The sequence below is a fragment of the Setaria italica genome, chromosome V, assembly GCF_000263155.2.
Source record: "Setaria italica strain Yugu1 chromosome V, Setaria_italica_v2.0, whole genome shotgun sequence".
NCBI lineage: Eukaryota > Viridiplantae > Streptophyta > Magnoliopsida > Poales > Poaceae > Setaria > Setaria italica.
The window spans coordinates 6,445,851-6,465,729 of record NC_028454.1 but is presented as its reverse complement, the minus strand read 5'-3'; the positions used below and the strand labels follow the sequence as shown (position 1 = coordinate 6,465,729).

Here is a 19,879-nt window from a genome sequence, read left to right as displayed (position 1 = left end):
TTTCTCTCAAGAACTGATTGAGTATATTATCAGAGAATGGATCATTATTGGTGATGGCCAAGAGTGATGACACAATGTCGTTCCACAGAACGAGCCCACTGTTGATTAAATTGCGTTACTGCAAGAAATAGATTGAAATGGAGGTCATGGCAGGGGAACATGAGTGCAAAACTGAAGAGGCTTCCATCTGGAAAAAAGGATGGTAAATGGGATATTCCAGGGATGTGTTTTCAGGAAAAAACAAATAGCTGACCATCACACCGTATGATAATACCATCATCAGATGCTTGACATGTGGAACTGACTGTCATTTGCACCCTCATTAATGGGAAAATGATAGACAATGCTGTTGATGCTACAATAACCCCTAATAATGAGATAATGGCCAGGAAATGTGATATGTGTTAGCTGTGCCAAGCAAATGGTCGGTGTCTGAAGCACACAAGCAGTCCTAGTCTTCGTAAAAACGAAGGCAAAATTTATAATGTGGTCCCAAGATCTACAAGTTTCTAGCTACAATCCTACAAACCAAAGTCCCATCAGAAGTAGATCATGTGGGGACTTCATTACTTTAATTGTTGACAATAGGAGTATAATGAGACACATTTTAGAAGTCAAACATTTCAGGATCAAAATACGTGTGAAATCAGACATGAGATCATGGATGTGAATCTTGAAAGATCAGTTCTGGAAATTTGGGATGATGCCCACAAATAATAAGTCTGCTATTGGTACATTCATCTGTCAAAAAGATCAGTTTTTGGGATCTTGTGCTTTTGAGGTTTATTTAGCTAATCCGCTAATGTGATGATGGTGAATCCAAAAGGAATCAGTAAACATGGGGTGTGCCATGTGCACCTATGTGAGCATTACACTCTGTTCTGAGACATCATTCCAGCAGAATAAAATCCAAGGATTCTTCCACAGTTCCACGCCATCTAGTATTGTATTGTACTCTCAATTCTCACTTTCAGTCCCATGTGATTCTTGAGCACAACTCTTAAACTAAAACCACCAAGGTCTACGAATTAATGGCACTCCTTGTCATTGAAAATTCGATTAAACTAAACAAGGACGTGAGGAGCACTACTACTTGCCTCCCAAAGTTCCAATTGCTTTCTCCTTTGTTTGCAAATTGCAACAGAAAACAATTAAGAAAAATCACATGAATTTAATGCACATACTTGTGAGCATGCCGTATCTTTAGTCCTTTGACTCGGATGCCCACTGTTTCCAGTAGCAAAGTATTTGCACATTGAAGTCGCAAATTGATCTGCAAAATATCAAAAAGAAATTTATGGAACAAATGCATCCCTCTTTGGTGCATCGATTGTCTAACTGCAACAGCTACTCCCAGCAACCAGTGCTAACACAACAATATTAAGAACTGAAGTGAACAGCTAAAAGCATCATATTGTACTGCAGCAGCAAGGTTACTTGAACTGCAGGAGTATACCAGCAAACGAAAACATCAAGATTAGACAAACATTAGGAAAGCAGAACTACCATTTGGTATCGAAGCGTGTCATCTTCACAAGAAACAAACACAAATCACAGGTACAAGGTTGTTCACAATTGCAACAAATACAAGATTCTAAGTTCTAACTCTGGAATTTTGCAAGAGGCCAACATTCACAAGTTCTATTTACATGATCACCTAAAACTAAAAAATAAATAAAATAAAACAGAAACCAAAAAACATCCTAACATTCTTAATCGCTGACCATTCAGTTATGACCATCAATATCACCAGGAGCAGTAGCAGATTTGACCAAACTCTCGAAATCTATGATGGTTGACTGAAAATTGAAGTGATACCCGCTTTGCATCCATGATTTTACGCACATTGTAGCCTGCATACTACTAAGGGGAAGGCAGTACTGCTGCTTGTGGATGTTGTCGCCTTTACTTGTGAACAGTTCTTCAGGATCCATTGAGGTCCCCTGAATCGCCAAAAAGTCTCGGGCCATCAAGGAGAGCCGTGGGTAGCGGGAGGAATGCCCCCTCCACCATTCAAGGGCGTCAGTGGAAATTGGTGCAGGGGGCTCAGCGAGATACTGAGAGAGCTCGTCAGCAGCAGTGGTCATGCTCACCCGACGTCGCTTACGGATAATCTCTTCAGCAAAGGAGAATGCGCCAGCTTCCTCCGTGGTGTCCTGAGCACCATGACCATTTCCAACAGCTTGGAAGGTGTTGCTGTAGTCCCTGACAAAATGGTTCCTTGCATCTTCTAAGTTGCTCGCGGAGTTCAGGGTTTCTGGGATGAGCTCTCCCTTAATCCTTGGATCAAGAATCGCAGCTGTGAAGGTGTAGATGCTGTAAGCTTCAGATATAAAGTTATCAGCTGTCTCGGACATGTTACTGGCAACGTTCTTGAGCCATTCTTGGTGGCTGCTGTTGTGGCACATTTTGATCAACTCAAAGACATGGTCCATGAAGAAGAAGACCAGCCCAACAGTTGGAAGCTTGCAATTACACAGGTTGGTAGTAGTTTTGAAAAAAGGCTCAAGGTACGAGTGCAACGCATCGATCACTGATTTTTCTGTGGTACTCAGAACCCAATCCCTTGGTCCAAAGATCTCTTCAACCTTCTTGATGGTACTATCCATTGCATTAGGTGCCTAAAGGAAAACAGGTATACCGAACTGAAGAGTTAAACTACATTGCCAAAGACCAAAGATGACAAAATGTACAGGAATGGACTATGCAATACCTTCTTTACCACATCAAGCATATTATAATCGCTGCTCCAATTTGCTGAATGGTCAAAGGGGAGTTTCCATGAGCCTTCATGATAAACTTCAGTCCAGTGCTTAAAATCCTCCATCATCTCCTGATTTGAATTGGTTTGAAGAATAAACTCACGGATCTTGGACAAAATTGGTTTGACATTTTCCAGGCCTGCTTCAATAATAACCTTCAGTGTTCTAGCAGCACAAGGAATGTAACAAAAGTGGAGTTTACGGGACTTGAGCTCCTGTTCGAGCTCATGACAAGCATCTATTGAATGTTGGCTGTTATTGTGTGTGCAAGCAAGGACTCTTGAATCAATGTTATATGTCACCAAGACATCCGTTAGAACTTGCAAGATCTTGGAGCCAGTGCATGGGTATGGGATACGACACACATCAAGTAGAACTTTCTGTGAGACCCAATTTTCATCAATCCAATGGCACCTGACGGACATGTATAAGATTTTCTCATACGAAGTCCAAAAGTCCAGAGTAACAGAGAGCCGGGAACTGATACATTGCAGAGATGCTTTGACATCCTCCTTCATACTTCTGAACACTTCAAGGGTAATCTCTTGAACCTTTTCTTTTGGCCAGAGCCTGACAGACGAGCTCAGGTACTTGCAACTGTCGATAAGCATGTTATCTTCGAGGGTGGAAGGTGGAAGGGAGGAGCCAATAAGCCACCTAAGAAGTAACCAGTTGACATGGTCAATATCAACAGTTGGTTTCGCCTTAGGTTGAGAATGAACTTTAGCTTGAGCTTGAGCTTGAGCTTGATCTTGAATTTGAGATTGAGTTTGAACTTGAGGCTGTGCTTGGGCCCGAGCTCGCACTGGAACATGAGGTTTCCTGCTTCTAGTAACCATGGTAGTCTGTATGGTATTCTGGGCGGGGAAGCTGGGGCCCTCAGGAAGTTGGTGATAACCAGGGTGGCGGTTATTAAGATGCTTTCCCAAATTCCCTACACAGCCATGAATAAGAATGTTAGTGGATGTCCATAGTTCACTGGGTAACAAGTAGAACTGACTTTGTCCACTGGATGGACTTCAGGTTGCACATACAGTGAACAAAAATCGTGAGTCCAGGTCTAATGGAAAAGGAGAAGTATGCATATCTACAGTTTACCCATTTACAGCAACCAGTAACTACAAAGATCGTATTTGGTGCTCATCAAACATATAAAGTATAAATGTTTTCTTTGGCCTATATGTTTGCCTAGAAATAAGCAACAGAGAGATGCTCCAGAGTAACCTACGCCCTTGCAAATTGCAATACAGTTTTCCACACCTGATATCACCACTCTTTACCCTCACACAACTAAGAGTTGAAAACACTGTAAACATCACTGAATTAGTCACAGAACAGGGCAGGGCAGGTCAAGGCATGTTGGTACCACACCAAACACTTACCCGTGGCTGTGGTCATGCAGTAGCTCTTCCTGCAGAGCCTGCAGATGCGGGACTTGCCGTCGGGCGCGGTGTCGAAGAACTTGAGGTAGAGGGACTTCATGGGCTTCTTCTTGGCCTTGCCCTCCTGGCCCGGCGAGGAGGATCCAGCGGCCAGCCCCGCCACTATAGGCTCGACGCCGGGCAGGAGCGTCATGTCTGTGAGAGTCGAGTTCCCCATGCCGACCTGCTGAAGGGAGAGTCAACTCATGTCAGCGGGGCGCCATGGCAGGATCAGATTCGATGAGAACAGTCAAAAATTGCAATTTTTAAACAAATCGCGTAGCATGAATCCTTTGGAATTTGAATTGTGCGCGGAGATTTTAGCTGTGAAATTGCCAAATTTTATTAACAAAATTATTCTGTCGACACCAATATGATGAGATCAGACAGATTCGATGACAAGAATCAAAAGATTTATCTTATTGTTGCAGTCATTCGATCAGCTGGCAAAATCGCAAAAGCTTTCTGATTTTTCTCGTCCCAGGCTTGCACTGCTTGCGACTCGCGAGGACGGAGGGAAGGAGGAGGGGGCGGGTACCTGGAGAGGCGAGGAGCGAGCCGATCTGGAGACTTGGGACTCGGGGGGCAGCGGCGCCGGCGAGGGGCGCGGGCGGGAGCCGAGCCGCCGGTCTCGATGGGAGACGGGCGGGAGGTCGGAGCCGAGAACGAGGGGGGAGGAGGGGGCGAGCCGGCGACGGCGCCGAGCGAGCTAGGGTTTGGTGAGTTTGGGTTGGGGCCGACTCGCTCGGATTTCAATCGGACGGGAAGGATCGGCTCGATGGGCGCCCGCGACGCGAGCCAGCGGCAGCCGGCTCTCCCTCTTTGGGTTTCTTTTCTTGGGCTGGGCTGGGCTGCTGTCAAGTTTTTTTTTTTTGAAAGACCGAGCTGGTGGTGGTGTCAAGTAGAATCTGAATTAGCTTACCTCCGCTCAAAAAAAAAAAACCTTCATTTGATTCATCGATAGCCAGTAACTCGGCTCGGCATCAAGGTAATGAACGCTTGTGTTCAAGGATCAATATACTCTAAAAAAAATGGAATAGAAACCTACAAAGTTCGTGATGCACAACTTCGATCTCCATCTCTGTCCAGATTCCAGAACTAAACCATCGCATTCAGCAACTTTCCACTATACGTGTCATCAGAACTAAAAAATAATTCTGCAAAACTTTCAGAAACGAAGACAACAAGCCCTACAAACTTTCAGAACTAAAAAAGATTTTTCTCTTTGTTTTTTTTCAGAGACTAAAAATGATTTCTCACTGTCACTGCTACAGATTGTAACCTTTCTACATACATTCGGTGCCGCTGCCGCTGTCGTTACAATTATGTCAATCTGCTGACTGTTGCTGTGCATCAGTGCATGCACGTGTGTATCTGCCCGTCAGGCTCAGCTCAGACTGCATCAGCCTGCCGCGCTGTTCGCCCGACAGAAGAGCTCCGTGTTCTTCTTCGCACCGCCGCGCATCAGCAGCATCACTTCCTCCGCTTCGATCTTCTCCATATCACGCCAAGCGGAAACGTGAACATCGGGAACGGGATCTTCGGCGGTGGTATGCTGCAGGATTATTTCGAAGGGTCATCGACCAAGTCAGACGCAATCAGAGAGACAGAGAATATTGAACTGCTCCAGGGCTGTATGCATCTTTATCATCAGTGTACTTTCTTCCTGTTTAAACGATGGAAGAATATGATCCAGCACAAAAGCTGTGGAATTTGCAGTATTTTATACTAGCATAACGACGCGCAAAAGGCTCGAATCGTCACGAATGAATTGAATTGTTCACGGGGGAAGAAAAGAAAGGTACGGGATGCAGGTTTTCTGAAGAATGTTGCTGCCCGAGTTGCAACAAATTCAAATCGTCAGGGCGGGCTAACTCCATTTGGGCTTTGGAAGCGCCTGAGCACAATTTACCATAAATTCAAACCTCGCACGACGTCCAAGTTACCTAATCTCGAACACAGCCCAGGAATCCAAGGATGTCGAGTACTAGCAGCTGAACCAACCAACCCACTGCGATTGCTCTCGCCCGCGGTTTTTCTACTCTGACGACATGATGCCATACCAACAAACTAATCCCATTTGGTATGTTCAGAGTTTCAGAATTCAGAGAGAGGAGATACTTACTGCAAGCTTATGGTCTCGATCTGTGTGAGCTCGGCGTTCAAGAAGCCGTCCCGCGCCGTGGCGTGCTGCCGGACGGCGAGGACCCTGCACCCCAGGCTCCTCACCCTCGTGTACGGGCTCGGCGCGCTGGAAAAAACCGGAAAATTCAGAAGCGTAACGATACAGCTTGGATGGAAGGATTGCGAATTCGCGATTCGATCACGCACCTGTAGAGGAAGCTCTTGTCGTGGAGGCCAACGACGAGCGTGGTGGCGCCGAGGTTGTTCACCGTCGCCACCACCGTCTCCCCGAGCTCCCCCTCCGTCACCACGATCTCCACCTTGGCCTGCAATCGCATCGCATCGGCCGTCAGCCTTCAACCACGAGACAGCGACGGCAATTGATGGCGCAACGGCCGCATCACGCTGGCGGATTGATTGCGTTCGGTGCCAGACGCCGACCGACGGACCAACCAACCCGATCAAATTGCGCCGCCGGGAACCACGTACCTCGGCGATGCCGTTGCAGAGGTCCTTGAAGGCGAGCGCGAGCTGGAAGCCGCCGAGGCGGAGGCGGCGGCGCTTCCGGCGCGACCGCGCGGGCGGGCAGACGTGGAGCAGCGTGATGGAGTCGCCACCGCGGATGAAGTTGCCGACGGCCCACTGCAGCGCGGCGCGGGCGGCGGCCGCGTCCTCCACGACCACCACCACGCGCTGGCTCTCCATTACGCCCCGCCGCCGCCGAGCTCCCCTCCAAAGAGGCCAATACTATTGATCGAAGCCAAGAACTCTCTCCTAGCTGATGATGGCAACTAATTCATCTGACTGAACATCCATTCCGGTTCCATGGCGTGTGCTGCCTACCATAAAAATCAGAAGCTCAAGCCTGTTTTTGGCCTCCTTGCTCAAGCCTGAAGCAATTGTTGTCAGGTCAGGGATGAACTAAGCGTGTACACAACTACACACTAATGGCGGGGTATAGGTGAGTAGCTGAGGTAGGCAACGGCTAATGGCGACACTGATGGAGTATTAGAGCATAACAGAGCGGAGGAGCTGTAGCCTCTAGGCTAGCTAGAGTTAAGAAAGGATGATGAGGGTGGGCATTCGCATTGGAAGGGAACCAGAGGAGGAAGACGAGACGGTGGACAAGGCAGAGGATGCGGCACTCTGGCAGGGAAGTATAGCGTATTTGTTATCAAGTCCTCTCCTGTCTGGGTTAACATACTGATACACCGCCCCTAATCCTAACTACTATGCTTGAATTGAAATTGGATGGCGACCTGTGTGTGTACATGCATGTCATGCCAACACATCACGGCAAGCAGAGGGCATCATCCCATCATACATTATTGCTTGGCTGTTACTGCTTGGATGCTTATCATTTGCTTCTTGTCCGCAAGCTAAACCCTGTTGGCTTATTCACCTTTGTGCGTGTGTGTCAGTGTGTGGCGCTGTTGTATCTAGTGTACTGTCATGCGTCTCATATGGTCCCTTTTTTTAGCTCGCCGCTGCCTGAACAAAACACCTAAACGCAAACAGGGGGTGTTTTGCGGTCACGCGGTAGAGGTCAGCAGCGGATTACGGCACCGGTTTAGGAATCTTGTTTACCTCGTGTTATCAGCAGCGAATCCTGTTGCTGTCGAGAAAGCAGCAAGCCACAGGTATTTCTGGTGCAATCTTCAGAGAAGCCAGGTCAGGAAGAAATGGTCAGAACACATTACTTTGGGTGTGGTAGCGTCAGATGAGAGGAGCGAGACAGAGTCGCATTCCTTTTCGTCTCAAGTTCTTTTCCCCCCATTTATTAACAGTAGGCTGATTTTATGTAGAGTTGGCTAGTGTAGCAGTTGGTACTTTGTACAGTAGGATTAGGTGGAATCGATTAAAAAAATGTCCGTAGAAAATGGTAGTGGCTCATGTCATGCTATAAGATATAGAAATATAGTTATGCACAGTATATACTTGCATTGCTGCTTCTCAATGGCTAGCTTTTGTTAGATAAGATTTTTATAATAATTTTGGCATCGTTTGTAGGTTGGGACCTTGCTGAACAACCGAACTGAAGACCCGCTGGGCAGCAATTAATCGTGCTGTGCATGCAACAGCTGGCACCAGCACGGGCCCATGCGACAGGTATTTCTGGTGTAGTGTTGTTGTCAGCGACGCAGCCATGGCCTGCAAATGGAACCCTGGTACAGCAGTGTCACTATTAAAAATTTGCAGGGAAGACTTTCTGATTCTCATATACTCGTACTTCCTCTATCTCACCATATATTCGTTTCTTTAGTTAGGTGATTAGGTCCTAGAAGTCGCAATTTCGATACGCTTGTGCATTCCACACAAAAAAAAAAATCAATTGTTTCAAGCAAAATCTGATCCAGCTTCAAAGATTTGTAGCAGTACTGCCTCAACTTGTCAAGTACACTAGCCTAAACGGCCAGCTTGGTTGGCTAGATAATTTCAGAATCCCACATGCCTGATGCGCGCATATACACAGCCTCGCCTCTTGACCATGGTCGCGCTCGCGCTGCATGGCGGAGACCGGAGAGAGCAACAAGGCCAGAACCAAGAGGCCAAAGAGACTGGGAGAGCTCGTGTGGTTTTGTTGCTGCTATTGCCCTCCCTGCTCCGCACGTGTGCTTGCTTGCTTACCGCGACTGATGATCAGGACACTGGTGTCATCTGCGTCCATCCATCGCTGGCGCTGGGCCAGCGGCCGACCAACCCCTGGCCGCCGCTCGCTTCTTTCGGGGTCCTGCCGGAAGATTCCTCTGTAGCGACCTGACTGCCTGACTCAGCAGCTTCTCACGGTCCACCTGGTCCTGCATCCAGTAACAACGGAGTTCACAGTTCACTCACTCGCCTTTGGCTTTGCCATTTCCGGGGGCTCGGTTGCACTTGCATTTCAGTTGGCCGTAAAATATACAGTACTCGTCTCCCCGTTTGTGTGTACCCTGTCAGATTGCTTTCTCGTGTCCAGTGAAGGTGCACGTGGCCCATCCGCCTTTCGGTGACGGCAAAAGTTGGCCGGTAGCACCGACATTAGGCAAGGCCCGTCCCCAGCATTGAAGGATAGCAAGCAGGAGGACCAGCCATGGAGGCTCTCTCATCGGCTGGCAGAATTTGTGGCATCCATCCAGCTGCACATTCTAGCCCACCCGATTCCCGCCGAACAAGGATACCGGTTGCTTCCTTATCCAACAGGGCAGGCAGGCAGGCAGGCAGGCAAATAGCATCCATTCATGGCGAGCTGGGCTCGGCACACCATTGATGAACCAACTCATCACAACAATCAAACAAATGCCCACACTACACACCGGTATGAATATCATAGCTCAACGCCTCAACCAAAGAGGAATGCACAGCTAGCCCAAGCCCACATGCACTGCCCTCGTTACATTCGTCCAAGCATTATAAACCCTCAAAAAGAAACTGCAGCATTGAGAAGCAATACCATGTTGCACTGAACACAACATTTTTCACAAGCTAAAGATTAACTGCAACAGAAAAGGTAATTTCAGTTCATGATACAATTGAAGACTTCTGATAAAGCTGGTAAAAATTCAAAAAGTTACACTACCACCAATACAAAACAAACAACACAGCTAATATTAAAGGAAAAGAAGTTACTGAGCTAGGCCCACAGCCTTGCGTACCTGGATTGAGTTCGGCCTATACAACTAAATCTCAAGCGCTCGGTACACACATCAAGGGACACAAGCTTATACCCTATATCCAGCATCAGCTGCTCATCTACTGGTAACTCTCCTACAGAACACGGGGTATAAACCACATCAATGACCAAAGCTACAGGCCTTGCCTAGACAAGGTGCACCCAAGTGAAATGGTGGTAACTGGTAAGTCCATTTATTTGTTGGGAAGAGATGCATCATGCATATGGTAAAAGACTACAACACCGGCAAGTATGGTTGGATGCACATGTCTGCTGCTACAATCAATCTCTCCCATACAACCCGCCACGGTGAGGATACGAATTTCCAGGGCCACCTGTCCCCATGTTTCCATAGCCACCCGGCCCCATGTTCCCATAGCCTCTGCCACCATAGTATCCACCACGGGAACGGCCACCACCTCGGTAACCACGGGCGCCGCCACGGTACGGCTGCCGATGCCTTGGAAACTCACCAAACGTCTGCACAGCAATAACAATGAGTAAAGCAGTAACAGAAGAAGCTCAAGGGTATTGGTGGCTTCTGTACCTCTGTGTCAACTCTCCGCCTTTCTGAAAATCTGCCCCTTCCATTTGGTCCTCCTCCACGTCCAAATGTTCCGCTGGAGAGGGAATCAAAAAAGTCGTCCTTGACATAAACAGGCTGCATAAAGTTCAAAACAGGTTAGGTTCCCTGCAACAATGAAAAACCATTAATGTATCTGAAACAATGCTAAAAGACCTGAACCTTGACAGCCAACTCTGGGTTTTCTGTTTCCTCAACCTCCAGGTCTTCATCAAACACATCACCTCCGATCTCACCATCCTTATCCCTAGACTGGGATTTCTTACCAAGATGACCCCAGACTTCATCTTTGTTGAACTTCTCATTCATGGCCGTGAAATCAAATTCTTCAGTAAATGCTGTTACAGACTGTGAAAACTGCAAAGCGAGACAATACAAACATGAGTAAATCTGACATTTAACAAGAAGCATTTTTCAATCAGAGCATAATTTTCCAAGGTATACAAAAAGATACAGATATGGCCCAAGAGGCCCTTGCAGAAAAATATCAGGAAGTACACTCAAAAGGTCTGTATTGTAGAACACAACCCTCTTTGATCAAGCGTCGACTTCAGTTTAGGACTTATCAAACTACAGCCAAGAACAAAAGGTGAAGAAATTATGCAGGCAACGCCAGAACCCTCCTACTGCTCCTAAAAAACTTGCTATTAGGGCATAGGGACATCCAAGATCATAAGCCAGAGCCTCCACACATGAAAGGCACGAGTCAGAAGTACTATTTCCCAACTACCAACCACACAATTCGCCATAGCATACCCGAAAAAACCTTTTTAAAGGGCACTCGGATTGCACATAATGAAGTGAAGCTAGGAAACTAATTCAAGAAATATATTTTCTTCTGTTGAAAGAAAAATTGAACAATGAACATGTCCAGCACAGCTACGTTGCTCATGCTAATAGAAAATTTCATGCTTGATAGATGGTAAAAAAAATCTACATATAATAACCTGAATACCACATAGAAGAATTCAATTCAGACAGGTAGCAAGGCGAGGTTACAAACATGGAAAACAACATTCAGGATTAAAATAGCATTCCTTATGACTAAGTTTGGATTAAAAAAAAGAACTGGATTACATCAACATACCGCACTCCCTCTACCCCTTCCACGGCCCCTAAAGTTGTGGTGATTGTGTGAACCAGATCCATTGTACTGAAAACAAAGTGAGGCACAACTTAGTGAAAATATCAAAGACATACTGATAACAATAAACATAAAAGTGTATAAGGAATAAGAAAGAAATTTCTTCAGAGAACATGCAGCATCAGTTCCATCATAGTATTTCAAAAGCAAGTTAATATAAGAAAGGACATGTGAACCAGAAAGGGAATTCATCTTCATGCATTAAAAAGCACAAAGTGTAGTGAGGTGCATGCCAAGTTGCCAAGAATCATAATACATGCTACCTTGTCTAATTTTGGAAAACTACAACCTCACCTTGTCTTTTGATTATGTCAGTTGGTCGTATAGTTAAAATCATTATAGGTCACTTGCTTTCATTAGAATATCAGTCAGAAAAAAGGAAACGAACAGCCAAAATATTAATTTTCTCAATTCATAAATTAAAAAAATAGAAAGATCATGCTTGTAGGTTCATCAGGTCATGGAGAAATCAAGAACAGAACATGTACTGAAACATCTGGACATGATTACCCAACAAAAAAAGGTTTCCAATTTTTATTCTAAAAAAAGACTCGTTTGCCGACATAAGCACAAAGACAGGAATAGAAATGTGCATACCTTTTGAGGTGTTTGTTTCGGCAATGGTAATATAGGCTCCTTATTTTCAGGCAGGCCACGTGATGGTGGATCAGGTAGCAAAGGGTCAGGTAGCAATGGTTCAGCAGCCTTTGCCTTAGGCTCAACTGGCTTGGCCTCTTTGTTGGCCATCTGTAAAGGTGTCTGCAGGGAGTGTGAGGATGGAAGCATGGATGCCGTGTTCTGCAATAGCTGACCTGATGGTGCTAACAAAGGCACAGGCATCTCCACTTGGGATGAGCTAGATGGGGCAACAGTCGAAGAAACAGACTGAGAAACACTTTGGTATGCCAGTGTTGATCCTGGAAGAGCAGAAGCCTTGTTGCTACCAAAAGAAGTTAAGTTCTGTAACGCTGCACTAGTTTCAGCTATGGAAGTTGGCTGGCTTGGAAAAGGAAAAGTGGCACCAAGAGATGTCACGGGAGGAGTAAACAGCGATCCCATGTTCGGCAGAAGGGGCTTTGAACTTTCTGGAGCTAATAAGGTAGCAGAGGCAGGAGCTGTTGTAGCAGGCAGGATACCTGATGAAGGACCTTGACTAGTAACAGGTGGCATCAATGAGGGTTGGAGTTCTGACAGCTTTTGCATCCCAGATGGCAAAGAAGGATTAAGTCCTGGATATTGGAGATTCTGAGGAACCGACAGTCCTGGTGTGGGCTGAAGAAAAGGAGGTTGCTGCAAATGAGGTGGCAGTCCACTTGAAGGCCCGTAGTATCCTTGCCAATACATTGAGGGAACTGAAAGTGTTGAAGCACTTCCTGCCTGAGGCGCCACTGAAGATCCCCATGGAGCGTTCCCCGGTTGATACAGAGGAAGATTGCTCTGAAAGCCTGGCCTCTGAAGCCCATATTGAGCTGCCTGGGAGCTGAGGTCTGGTAAAACTGTACCCCCAGCTGAAGGCAAACTCGACGAAGTTGATGCTGGTTGAGAATAATGTGACTGCAGAACATAACTGCATTAGCTAAGCAGCCCTAAAGGGATAGAAAAGTTTACATTTCATATTGGTACAGTGGTACCTGGATTATGGCAGGATCATTGTGCAGGGAAGCTGCTTGTGGTGGTGCCGGCGGCGGTGGCGATGACTTAACTTGCAAATCCTGCAGAAGAAAATTATTTGGACCCAGGTAAATTATGATGCTAAATAATCAAATCAGGTAAGGAAATTGCAAAGTATATAATTTAAATGTGTGCGTTGAAAACATAACATAGATACATTCTTGGATCAAAACGTATTAGGCAAAATAATCGACGGCTGGCATACTGTTTAGAGAAGGAATTTCCAAAATAAAAATCTTAAATGAGTACATGAGAACATGGTAAATATGCACTTATGGGTTGCACATATATCAAACCAAAATATACACAACTAACGACTGCAAAGCTAACATTACCTGTCTGCTGATTCTACTAAATTGGATAAGTACGAAACATAAACGTGAATCACAGAGTCTTCCAAGCAAGTTGAGATAGGTTAGATGAAACCCAATAAGAGACATGATAAATAGGACATAATATGTAGTGGTAATAATAGGAAAAGAAGATGTTTTCCAAGGTCATGGTTTGGGCACATGATACAAGCTATGATGTGCATATGGAAGACTAAAACAAACAATTGACTGTGTCCCTGTGGGAAATCTTACTGTAGGAAAGCACCCAGATCTAACATGTGCTTAGGGACTTGATAGCAATCGTACATTCTAATGATATGAACACTCCAAAAAGGGAAGCAAAACACAACAATGTAATGTGTGGATTTGGCTTAATGTGGTGGGGAGATAATTTTGTTCAGGTTTTTGTGCCCCTATGACCTTCACACTGATGAGCCAACACGTGTGATACAAACACAATACGTTACCAATCCACATCTTGGACTTTAAGCAGAGACAAGGCACCAACAACATGAAGGCACCGTCAAAAGTACGCATTAAACAAAACCATGCACCAGAGTCCAGAAATGGTAGCGACAAGCATGAAACACACAATTCTCGCAATTGAAAGTTAACTGAGCCCACTTTATGGTTCCGTATACCTTGATATCACTTCCCCGAAAGAGGATGTACTCATAAAGTTTGTCGCTAGCAGGAATCTGCATCCCATCTTTCTTCCGCCCTTCGGTCCCAAACGACCGCACTACAAAACAAGGAAATGACAGGTGTGGATCATAACGGTGGCATCTGAAGTAAAGCAATAGCTAAGGCCTATGGCGCGCATCTCAGTTTGAAAATTGAAGCTCAATTGATCCGGACATGAGACAACGTAATAGGTAGAATAACAACTGTTAACCGCTAACAAGTCAAGTCGGGGATTAGTAAGGTGGGGCAAACATAGTTATGCCAAACATACAGCATTCGAAAACTTCGAATTCCCCACAATCCTCAGCACATAATAACTAGTTAAGGGGCTTGGATTCGCCACGCCGGGCGCACGAGGGACTACCAAATCTAGGGCTAAAACAAGCGCATCTGAGGAAAGGGACAGCAGCGGGGTGGCGGAGTGAGGGCGCTCGGGTAGGAAGGCCAATTACCATTGCGCAGGCCGATGCTGGACTCCTCGGTGTTGATGTTGTAGAGGACGCCCTCGTACCTGATCTCGCTCTTGGAGGTCAGGCTGATGAGGCTCCCGATGTACGACTCCGGGGACGCGGCCGCGCCGCCGCCGGAGCCGGACCCTGCCGCGGCCGGCGGGCGCGGGGCCGGCGCGGAGGAGGAGGAGGACGGCGCCGCCGACGGTGGCGCTTCCGCCGCCATGGCCGCCCGCGGGACCCCGGGGCGCGGCGAGGCTAGGGCTAGGGATGCGAGGCGGGGACGAGAGGGGAAGAGGGCAGGAGACGAAACCCTAGCAAGGCGGCAGGGCAGATCCCGTTGGTGCGCTCGCTCTCCTCGCTGCTCTCTATTAAACGGGCTCTCGGGTGGATATGGCCTGGGCGAGGTGGTGATGTGGAGTGGTGAAGGGGGCGGTTTGCTTGCGTCCGACCGGATTAGGGGCCCAGGTTGGGAATTTCTTATGCCCAAGATGCTGATCCGATCCACTGCGCGAACAAGCCCGGAAGCAGAATTGAAGGATTTTCCCTGGTGTCAAAGTCACATTTTGAATGTTGAGACCGAATTTCACTTTATGTTTCTTTTCTACGAGGTACACAGTCGAACCTTCCAAGGTCTATGCTCGGGACTTTGAATTAATTAATCTTTTCAACTTGCGCATACCAGAATTTTGAAGAAAAAAAATTCAACACAAAAGATTCCTCTTTCAACTAAACATTTTTCACTTCCAACTCGAAATTCAAACCCTCGGCGTATAACCTTCTAAACTACTAAAGTAGTATAAGATGGATATATTGATTTTTGATAGATGAGTAAGCATACGTGCGGTCTCAGATGTCGTGGCAGTGCCCAAGTAGTGGCAAGCATAGCATGTCTTCCTTCTATGTTTTATGGAAGGATCTCGGTGAAAATGCTTAAGATAGGAGTTGTGTGCATATTGGCAAAGTAATGGAAGAGAAACAAAATGAAGTGAAAATAGGTCCTAGAAAAGGTTGCCCCCACGAAAGCCTATCTGGGAAAAGAATTATGATAGGTAGACATCCATATTAAATAATGTTTTGCTTATGGAATTAGTATGAGTTTTAGTTCTATATAGTGACATTGACCGATCGTGTAACCCTTATTCTTATATGTATTTGCACCTTTCCATTTATGTAAAAATTCAAAACTTATTGTTGCTTTGTTTGGAGCTTTTAATGCTCAAACCTGACGGTTCAATGTTTTATTGTGGGAAGTCACGTTTCTACAGTTTGTCGACTTCACGCCCATCAATTGATTCAATTTTGATGTTTTGCACTTATCAATTCCCTAGCGGGGTCGAGTCTCAAAATATGTACGGTGCACCAAGGTTTATTATCCTTCCATATTGAAACATGCCAGCTAACTAATGATGGAGTTAGCCTCCAAAATCCAAACAGTCTAAACCATAGAAATCACTTAGGTGGCTGGCAACCTGACATCTCTCTTTTGTTCCACAATTTTTATTGTCAATTTTCAAAGAAAATATTATTTGCTAAATTGTTGTCAAAAAGAAAATTGCATACATCCTACTCCCTCCGTCCAAATTGTAGATCATTTTGATTTCTGAATACGTAGTTTTTCTATGTACCTAGATTAACATTATGTCTAGATACATAGAAAAAAAGAATATGTATATAGAAAAGTTAAAATGAATTACTCCCTCTATCCCAAATTGTAGGTCGTTTTGATATTTATAGATTCTTAGATTTTGCTATGTACCTAGATATACACTTAGTTATGAATCTATACATGCCAAAACTACCAGCAATTTGGGATGAGGGAGTATAATCTGAAATGGATGGAGTACTTATGTTAAGGCTTCTCCAATGTATTTAGACTAGTTGGTCCAAATAGATTGTGCCCCATGTCAGTAGTCTTTAGTTGTTAAATTCTCCACAATGTTAAAGGTCCAGTGGGCCAACCAGAATCAACTATTTCTTTGCTATGGACTGATTGCACAATGTTTATGGATAAGCTGTGAATTACTTTGCTGCAACATTATGGTTGCTGCTGTGTGACGGCGCCTATAATAGTAGAATCTCGCTGTTGTCAGGTTTGATATATTCAGGTCGTCTGGCTGAACTGGTGAAGCTGGCACTGGCATGGCAGGCATCTGCCACAAACCAGCAGGTAGCAGAGAATCCGAAGCCCCCCAGCAAAGAACCTGATTGGCCACCTTATCCACGCTCCGGCCTCGTCACCACACTTTTGCAAATGCGCGGCCGCATGCCGTGCCAGCCTCAGCAACGCAACAATGTCGCAGCGAATCCTCAACACCGCCAAGCCGACGCAAGCACCGACGCAGCGCCACCACCTTTCACCTCCACAGCCGCCGCCTAAGCTCGGTCGCCGCGCCGCCGCGGCGGCGATCGCCATCGTGGCCGCGCCTGCGCTGCTGAGCGTCTCGCCGGCGCCGTCCAAGGCGCAGGAAGCCGAGCCCGAAGAGCTCGCCGGTGCCGGTGCCGGTGCCGCCGCCGCCACCGACACCGCGGCGGGGCCGTGCCTCGCGGAGTTGCCCGTCACGGCGACGGCCTTCCTGGACGTGTCCATCGGCGGGGAGCCGGCGGGGCGCATCACGGTGGGCCTGTTCCGCGACGCGGCGCCGGCGGGCGCGTCCCGGTTCCTGTCCCTCGTCACGGGGGTCGGGTACCGGCGCAAGGAGTTCGTGAAGATCGTGCCGGGCTACGTGCAGCACGGCGGCGTGGTGTCGTACCCGGCCGTGCCGGCGGTGACGGACCGGCTGGCGGCGGAGGCGGACGCCCTGCGCGCGCGGTGCGGCGCCGGCGGCGGGGCCGTGCACGGGGCGGCGGGCGCGGTATCGATCGTGGTGCGGGACCCGAGCCTGCCGCCGCCGAAGCCGAAGCTGGTGGCCAAGGGCGGGAAGCTGGAGGTGGAGGAGGAGCAGGTGGGGGTGGCACCCAACGGCACCGAGTTCGTGATCACCACGGCGGCGGCGCCCGAGCTGGACGCGTCGGCGGTGCTGGTGGGCAGGGTGCTGGACGGCATGGACGTCGTGGCCAAGATCGCCGCCGTTCCCACCGTCAGGGACAACGCCGGCTCGCCATACTTCAGGTGATTATCATCAGCTCTGCGCCCGCTTTCCTGTCAGAAATCAGAATCGATTTTACTCCTGGATGGATGTAACTAGCTAGTGTTAACCACATCTGTCTGTTCGTGTGTTGCAGAGTGGCCAAGCTGATTGGTGACAAGAGAGCAGTGGTTGCAGAGAGAGGATTCAACCGTCCTTACACCAAGGTCGTCATCACCAACTGCGGCATGCTAAGTAAAACCGAGTAGTACTATGAGAAAAGCAACACTCCTTTTTTCTTTAACGCGAGAGTTCATTGTCTTCGTTTGCCCTGTCTCAACCATCACAAGAATTGAGTGGAGAGCCCACGGAAAAAAGCTAGATTGGCGCGAACATTTCATTGTACCTTCTCTGCGCTTTACTGTAGCACATACCACCCACGCACTTATTATCAGCTCCAAAATCCAAATCCGTCACCACAGATCGACGCAATCCTAGCGCGACAAGCGAACAATCTCCGACGCGACGCCCAGCTTCTCCTCCACCTCCCTGCTCACCCGCTCCAGCGGCGACGCGATCCCCCTCTCTCTGAAGAGCCCCACGCACTTCTCCGGGAACCTGCGCAGGGCGCTCACGGCGTCGGCCGCGCGGCCGTCGTGCTCGTACGCCGGCATGGTGGACACCCTGCCCACCGCCTGCGCGCCGGCGCGGAGGCAGACCGCGTACAGCGCCGCGCACCGCGCCGCCAGCCGGCACGACACCGTCCCTCCCCCCTCGTGGGCCAGGTCCAGCGCGCGCATCCTGGCGCGCAGCGCCGACCTCCTGGCGGCCGTCACCGCCACGACGGCGAGCTCCCGGACGCTCGTGGCGGCGCTGCTCCGGTTGCTGGACCGGAGCAGGTCGGCGCAGAGGCGATGGTTGGACGTCCTGCGGCAGGTCTGGGAAACCAGCTGGGACGACGGCGCGGCGGCGGCGGATGATCCGGGGAGGAAGGAGGCGGTGACGGCGGCGCAGAGCAGGGCGGCGAGGAGAGCTTTGTGGTTTGCTTCTGGTGCAATGCTCAGTGTCGTCGCCATTGCCGTGGTGGAGCTGTGAGAACGGAGAAGAACCCGGGGGCTTGTGCGCGCGCAGCTTCTGACGTGCGTGCGTAGTGAAACTTATACAGCACGTAGTATTGATCACGGATGGGAGTTCATGTACGTAGCATTGATCATGGCGAGGAGCTAACAGATGAAGTGGAAATAAAGTGGGTTTCCTTTTTTATTGTGAAGCTTAACGCACATCACAATTACGACGCATGGCATCTCATCTCATCTCATCCCATCACCATCAAATGTCTTACCACGTTGATGCAAACTTTCAAAAAATCGAGCCAGTAAAACGTAGGTGGTATCTTACATACATGACAGTGTAATCTGCATAAATTTTTGGAGTGCTTTAGACCAGTACGATGATGATGCGCATACGGATTTTAGTCTCGTCAGCTAAACTGAATCGAACCTACACCTTGGGGTCCATTGGAATCAAGCGGCAAAGCAACCCTCCAGTAGATGAAAACCTCGGACCTGCTTATGGATTCAGATGCGCCATGTTTCGCTTTGGTAGAAGAATCTCACTACTTTGTACTTTTACCACATGGATGATGGATCCAAACCCAACACTATGATGCTTCTCATTATTATGACTGCCCTTGGGCAGGAACAATGGAACATGGATTCTCTCATAGAAGTGAGGATGAGGCCATTGCAATGCAGAGGTTGAGTCCTGAGCAACGCCCCTCGGAAACTGCTCACTGCTCACTAGCTGCGTCGGCCGCAGTAGTCTCCCCGTTGACGAAGGCCCGCGCCGTGGTGCAGGTGCGAGACGACGGAGGCGATAGCGGCTGGTGACTGTGTAAGTTGTATGACCACTTGACGATAATCTCCACGCCGCAGGCGGCGGCGATAAACTTGGGTGTTCTAACAGTAAGGGCTCGTTTGGTGGGGCTCTAGC

General features: G+C 48.0%; 5 protein-coding genes across 7 annotated transcripts; 1 reads left to right on the top strand and 4 right to left on the bottom strand.

Moving 5' to 3' along the window:
- Positions 1 to 1,488: 1,488 nt before the first annotated feature.
- On the bottom strand, positions 1,489 to 4,947 carry LOC111255653 (putative AC transposase). Of its 2 annotated transcripts, none has more exons than XM_012846477.2 (4): positions 4,722 to 4,947; positions 4,145 to 4,370; positions 2,714 to 3,696; positions 1,489 to 2,621 (listed from the first exon to the last, which is right to left on the bottom strand). In XM_012846477.2, the coding sequence occupies exons 2-4, from the start codon at positions 4,359 to 4,361 to the stop codon at positions 1,728 to 1,730; spliced, it is 2,094 nt and encodes a 697-aa protein (XP_012701931.1). In that variant the 5' UTR covers positions 4,362 to 4,370; positions 4,722 to 4,947; the 3' UTR covers positions 1,489 to 1,727. The 2 variants fall into 2 exon arrangements, with proteins under 2 accessions (XP_012701931.1, XP_012701932.1); XM_012846478.2 differs by having other exon boundaries at positions 4,145 to 4,367.
- Positions 4,948 to 5,272: 325 nt separating this feature from the next.
- Positions 5,273 to 7,505, bottom strand: LOC105914503. The gene is made up of 4 exons (XM_012846479.3): positions 6,797 to 7,505; positions 6,515 to 6,633; positions 6,309 to 6,434; positions 5,273 to 5,738 (listed from the first exon to the last, which is right to left on the bottom strand). Exons 1-4 carry the CDS (start codon positions 7,010 to 7,012, stop codon positions 5,657 to 5,659), a joined length of 543 nt encoding a protein of 180 aa, XP_012701933.1. The 5' UTR covers positions 7,013 to 7,505; the 3' UTR covers positions 5,273 to 5,656.
- Positions 7,506 to 9,747: 2,242 nt separating this feature from the next.
- On the bottom strand, positions 9,748 to 15,205 carry LOC101757194 (protein decapping 5). Of its 2 annotated transcripts, none has more exons than XM_022826798.1 (8): positions 14,823 to 15,205; positions 14,328 to 14,428; positions 13,315 to 13,395; positions 12,281 to 13,237; positions 11,627 to 11,692; positions 10,696 to 10,896; positions 10,504 to 10,617; positions 9,748 to 10,436 (listed from the first exon to the last, which is right to left on the bottom strand). In XM_022826798.1, the coding sequence occupies exons 1-8, from the start codon at positions 15,043 to 15,045 to the stop codon at positions 10,239 to 10,241; spliced, it is 1,941 nt and encodes a 646-aa protein (XP_022682533.1). In that variant the 5' UTR covers positions 15,046 to 15,205; the 3' UTR covers positions 9,748 to 10,238. The 2 variants fall into 2 exon arrangements, with proteins under 2 accessions (XP_022682533.1, XP_004967981.1); XM_004967924.4 differs by having other exon boundaries at positions 10,702 to 10,896; positions 14,823 to 15,203.
- Positions 15,206 to 16,983: 1,778 nt separating this feature from the next.
- Positions 16,984 to 18,289, top strand: LOC101756776 (peptidyl-prolyl cis-trans isomerase CYP26-2, chloroplastic). The gene is made up of 2 exons (XM_004967923.4): positions 16,984 to 17,931; positions 18,045 to 18,289. Exons 1-2 carry the CDS (start codon positions 17,114 to 17,116, stop codon positions 18,154 to 18,156), a joined length of 930 nt encoding a protein of 309 aa, XP_004967980.1. The 5' UTR covers positions 16,984 to 17,113; the 3' UTR covers positions 18,157 to 18,289.
- Positions 18,264 to 19,838, bottom strand: LOC101756521. The gene has a single exon (XM_004971540.4). It carries the CDS (start codon positions 18,961 to 18,963, stop codon positions 18,382 to 18,384), a length of 582 nt encoding a protein of 193 aa, XP_004971597.1. The 5' UTR covers positions 18,964 to 19,838; the 3' UTR covers positions 18,264 to 18,381.
- Between the last annotated feature and the right edge of the window lie 41 nt (positions 19,839 to 19,879).

Bases quoted from the DNA above. Each gene is read 5' to 3' on its own strand.
- LOC111255653 (XM_012846477.2), bottom strand. From the start codon at position 4,361: ATGGGGAACTCGACTCTCACAGACATGACGCTCCTGCCCGGCGTCGAG. The intron at 3,697-4,144 runs GTAAGTGTTTGG...ATGGCTGTGTAG, and splicing joins CTGCATGACCACAGCCACGG to GGAATTTGGGAAAGCATCTT. The intron at 2,622-2,713 runs GTATTGCATAGT...GTTTTCCTTTAG, and splicing joins TGCTTGATGTGGTAAAGAAG to GCACCTAATGCAATGGATAG.
- LOC105914503 (XM_012846479.3), bottom strand. From the start codon at position 7,012: ATGGAGAGCCAGCGCGTGGTGGTGGTCGTGGAGGACGCGGCCGCCGCC. The intron at 6,634-6,796 runs GTACGTGGTTCC...ATGCGATTGCAG, and splicing joins TCTGCAACGGCATCGCCGAG to GCCAAGGTGGAGATCGTGGT. The intron at 6,435-6,514 runs GTGCGTGATCGA...GGTTTTTTCCAG, and splicing joins GACAAGAGCTTCCTCTACAG to CGCGCCGAGCCCGTACACGA.
- LOC101757194 (XM_022826798.1), bottom strand. From the start codon at position 15,045: ATGGCGGCGGAAGCGCCACCGTCGGCGGCGCCGTCCTCCTCCTCCTCC. The intron at 13,238-13,314 runs GTACCACTGTAC...TATGTTCTGCAG, and splicing joins ATGATCCTGCCATAATCCAG to TCACATTATTCTCAACCAGC. The intron at 11,693-12,280 runs GTATGCACATTT...CTTTGTTTTCAG, and splicing joins CGAAACAAACACCTCAAAAG to TACAATGGATCTGGTTCACA.
- LOC101756776 (XM_004967923.4), top strand. From the start codon at position 17,114: ATGTCGCAGCGAATCCTCAACACCGCCAAGCCGACGCAAGCACCGACG. The intron at 17,932-18,044 runs GTGATTATCATC...CGTGTGTTGCAG, and splicing joins GCCGGCTCGCCATACTTCAG to AGTGGCCAAGCTGATTGGTG.
- LOC101756521 (XM_004971540.4), bottom strand. From the start codon at position 18,963: ATGGCGACGACACTGAGCATTGCACCAGAAGCAAACCACAAAGCTCTC.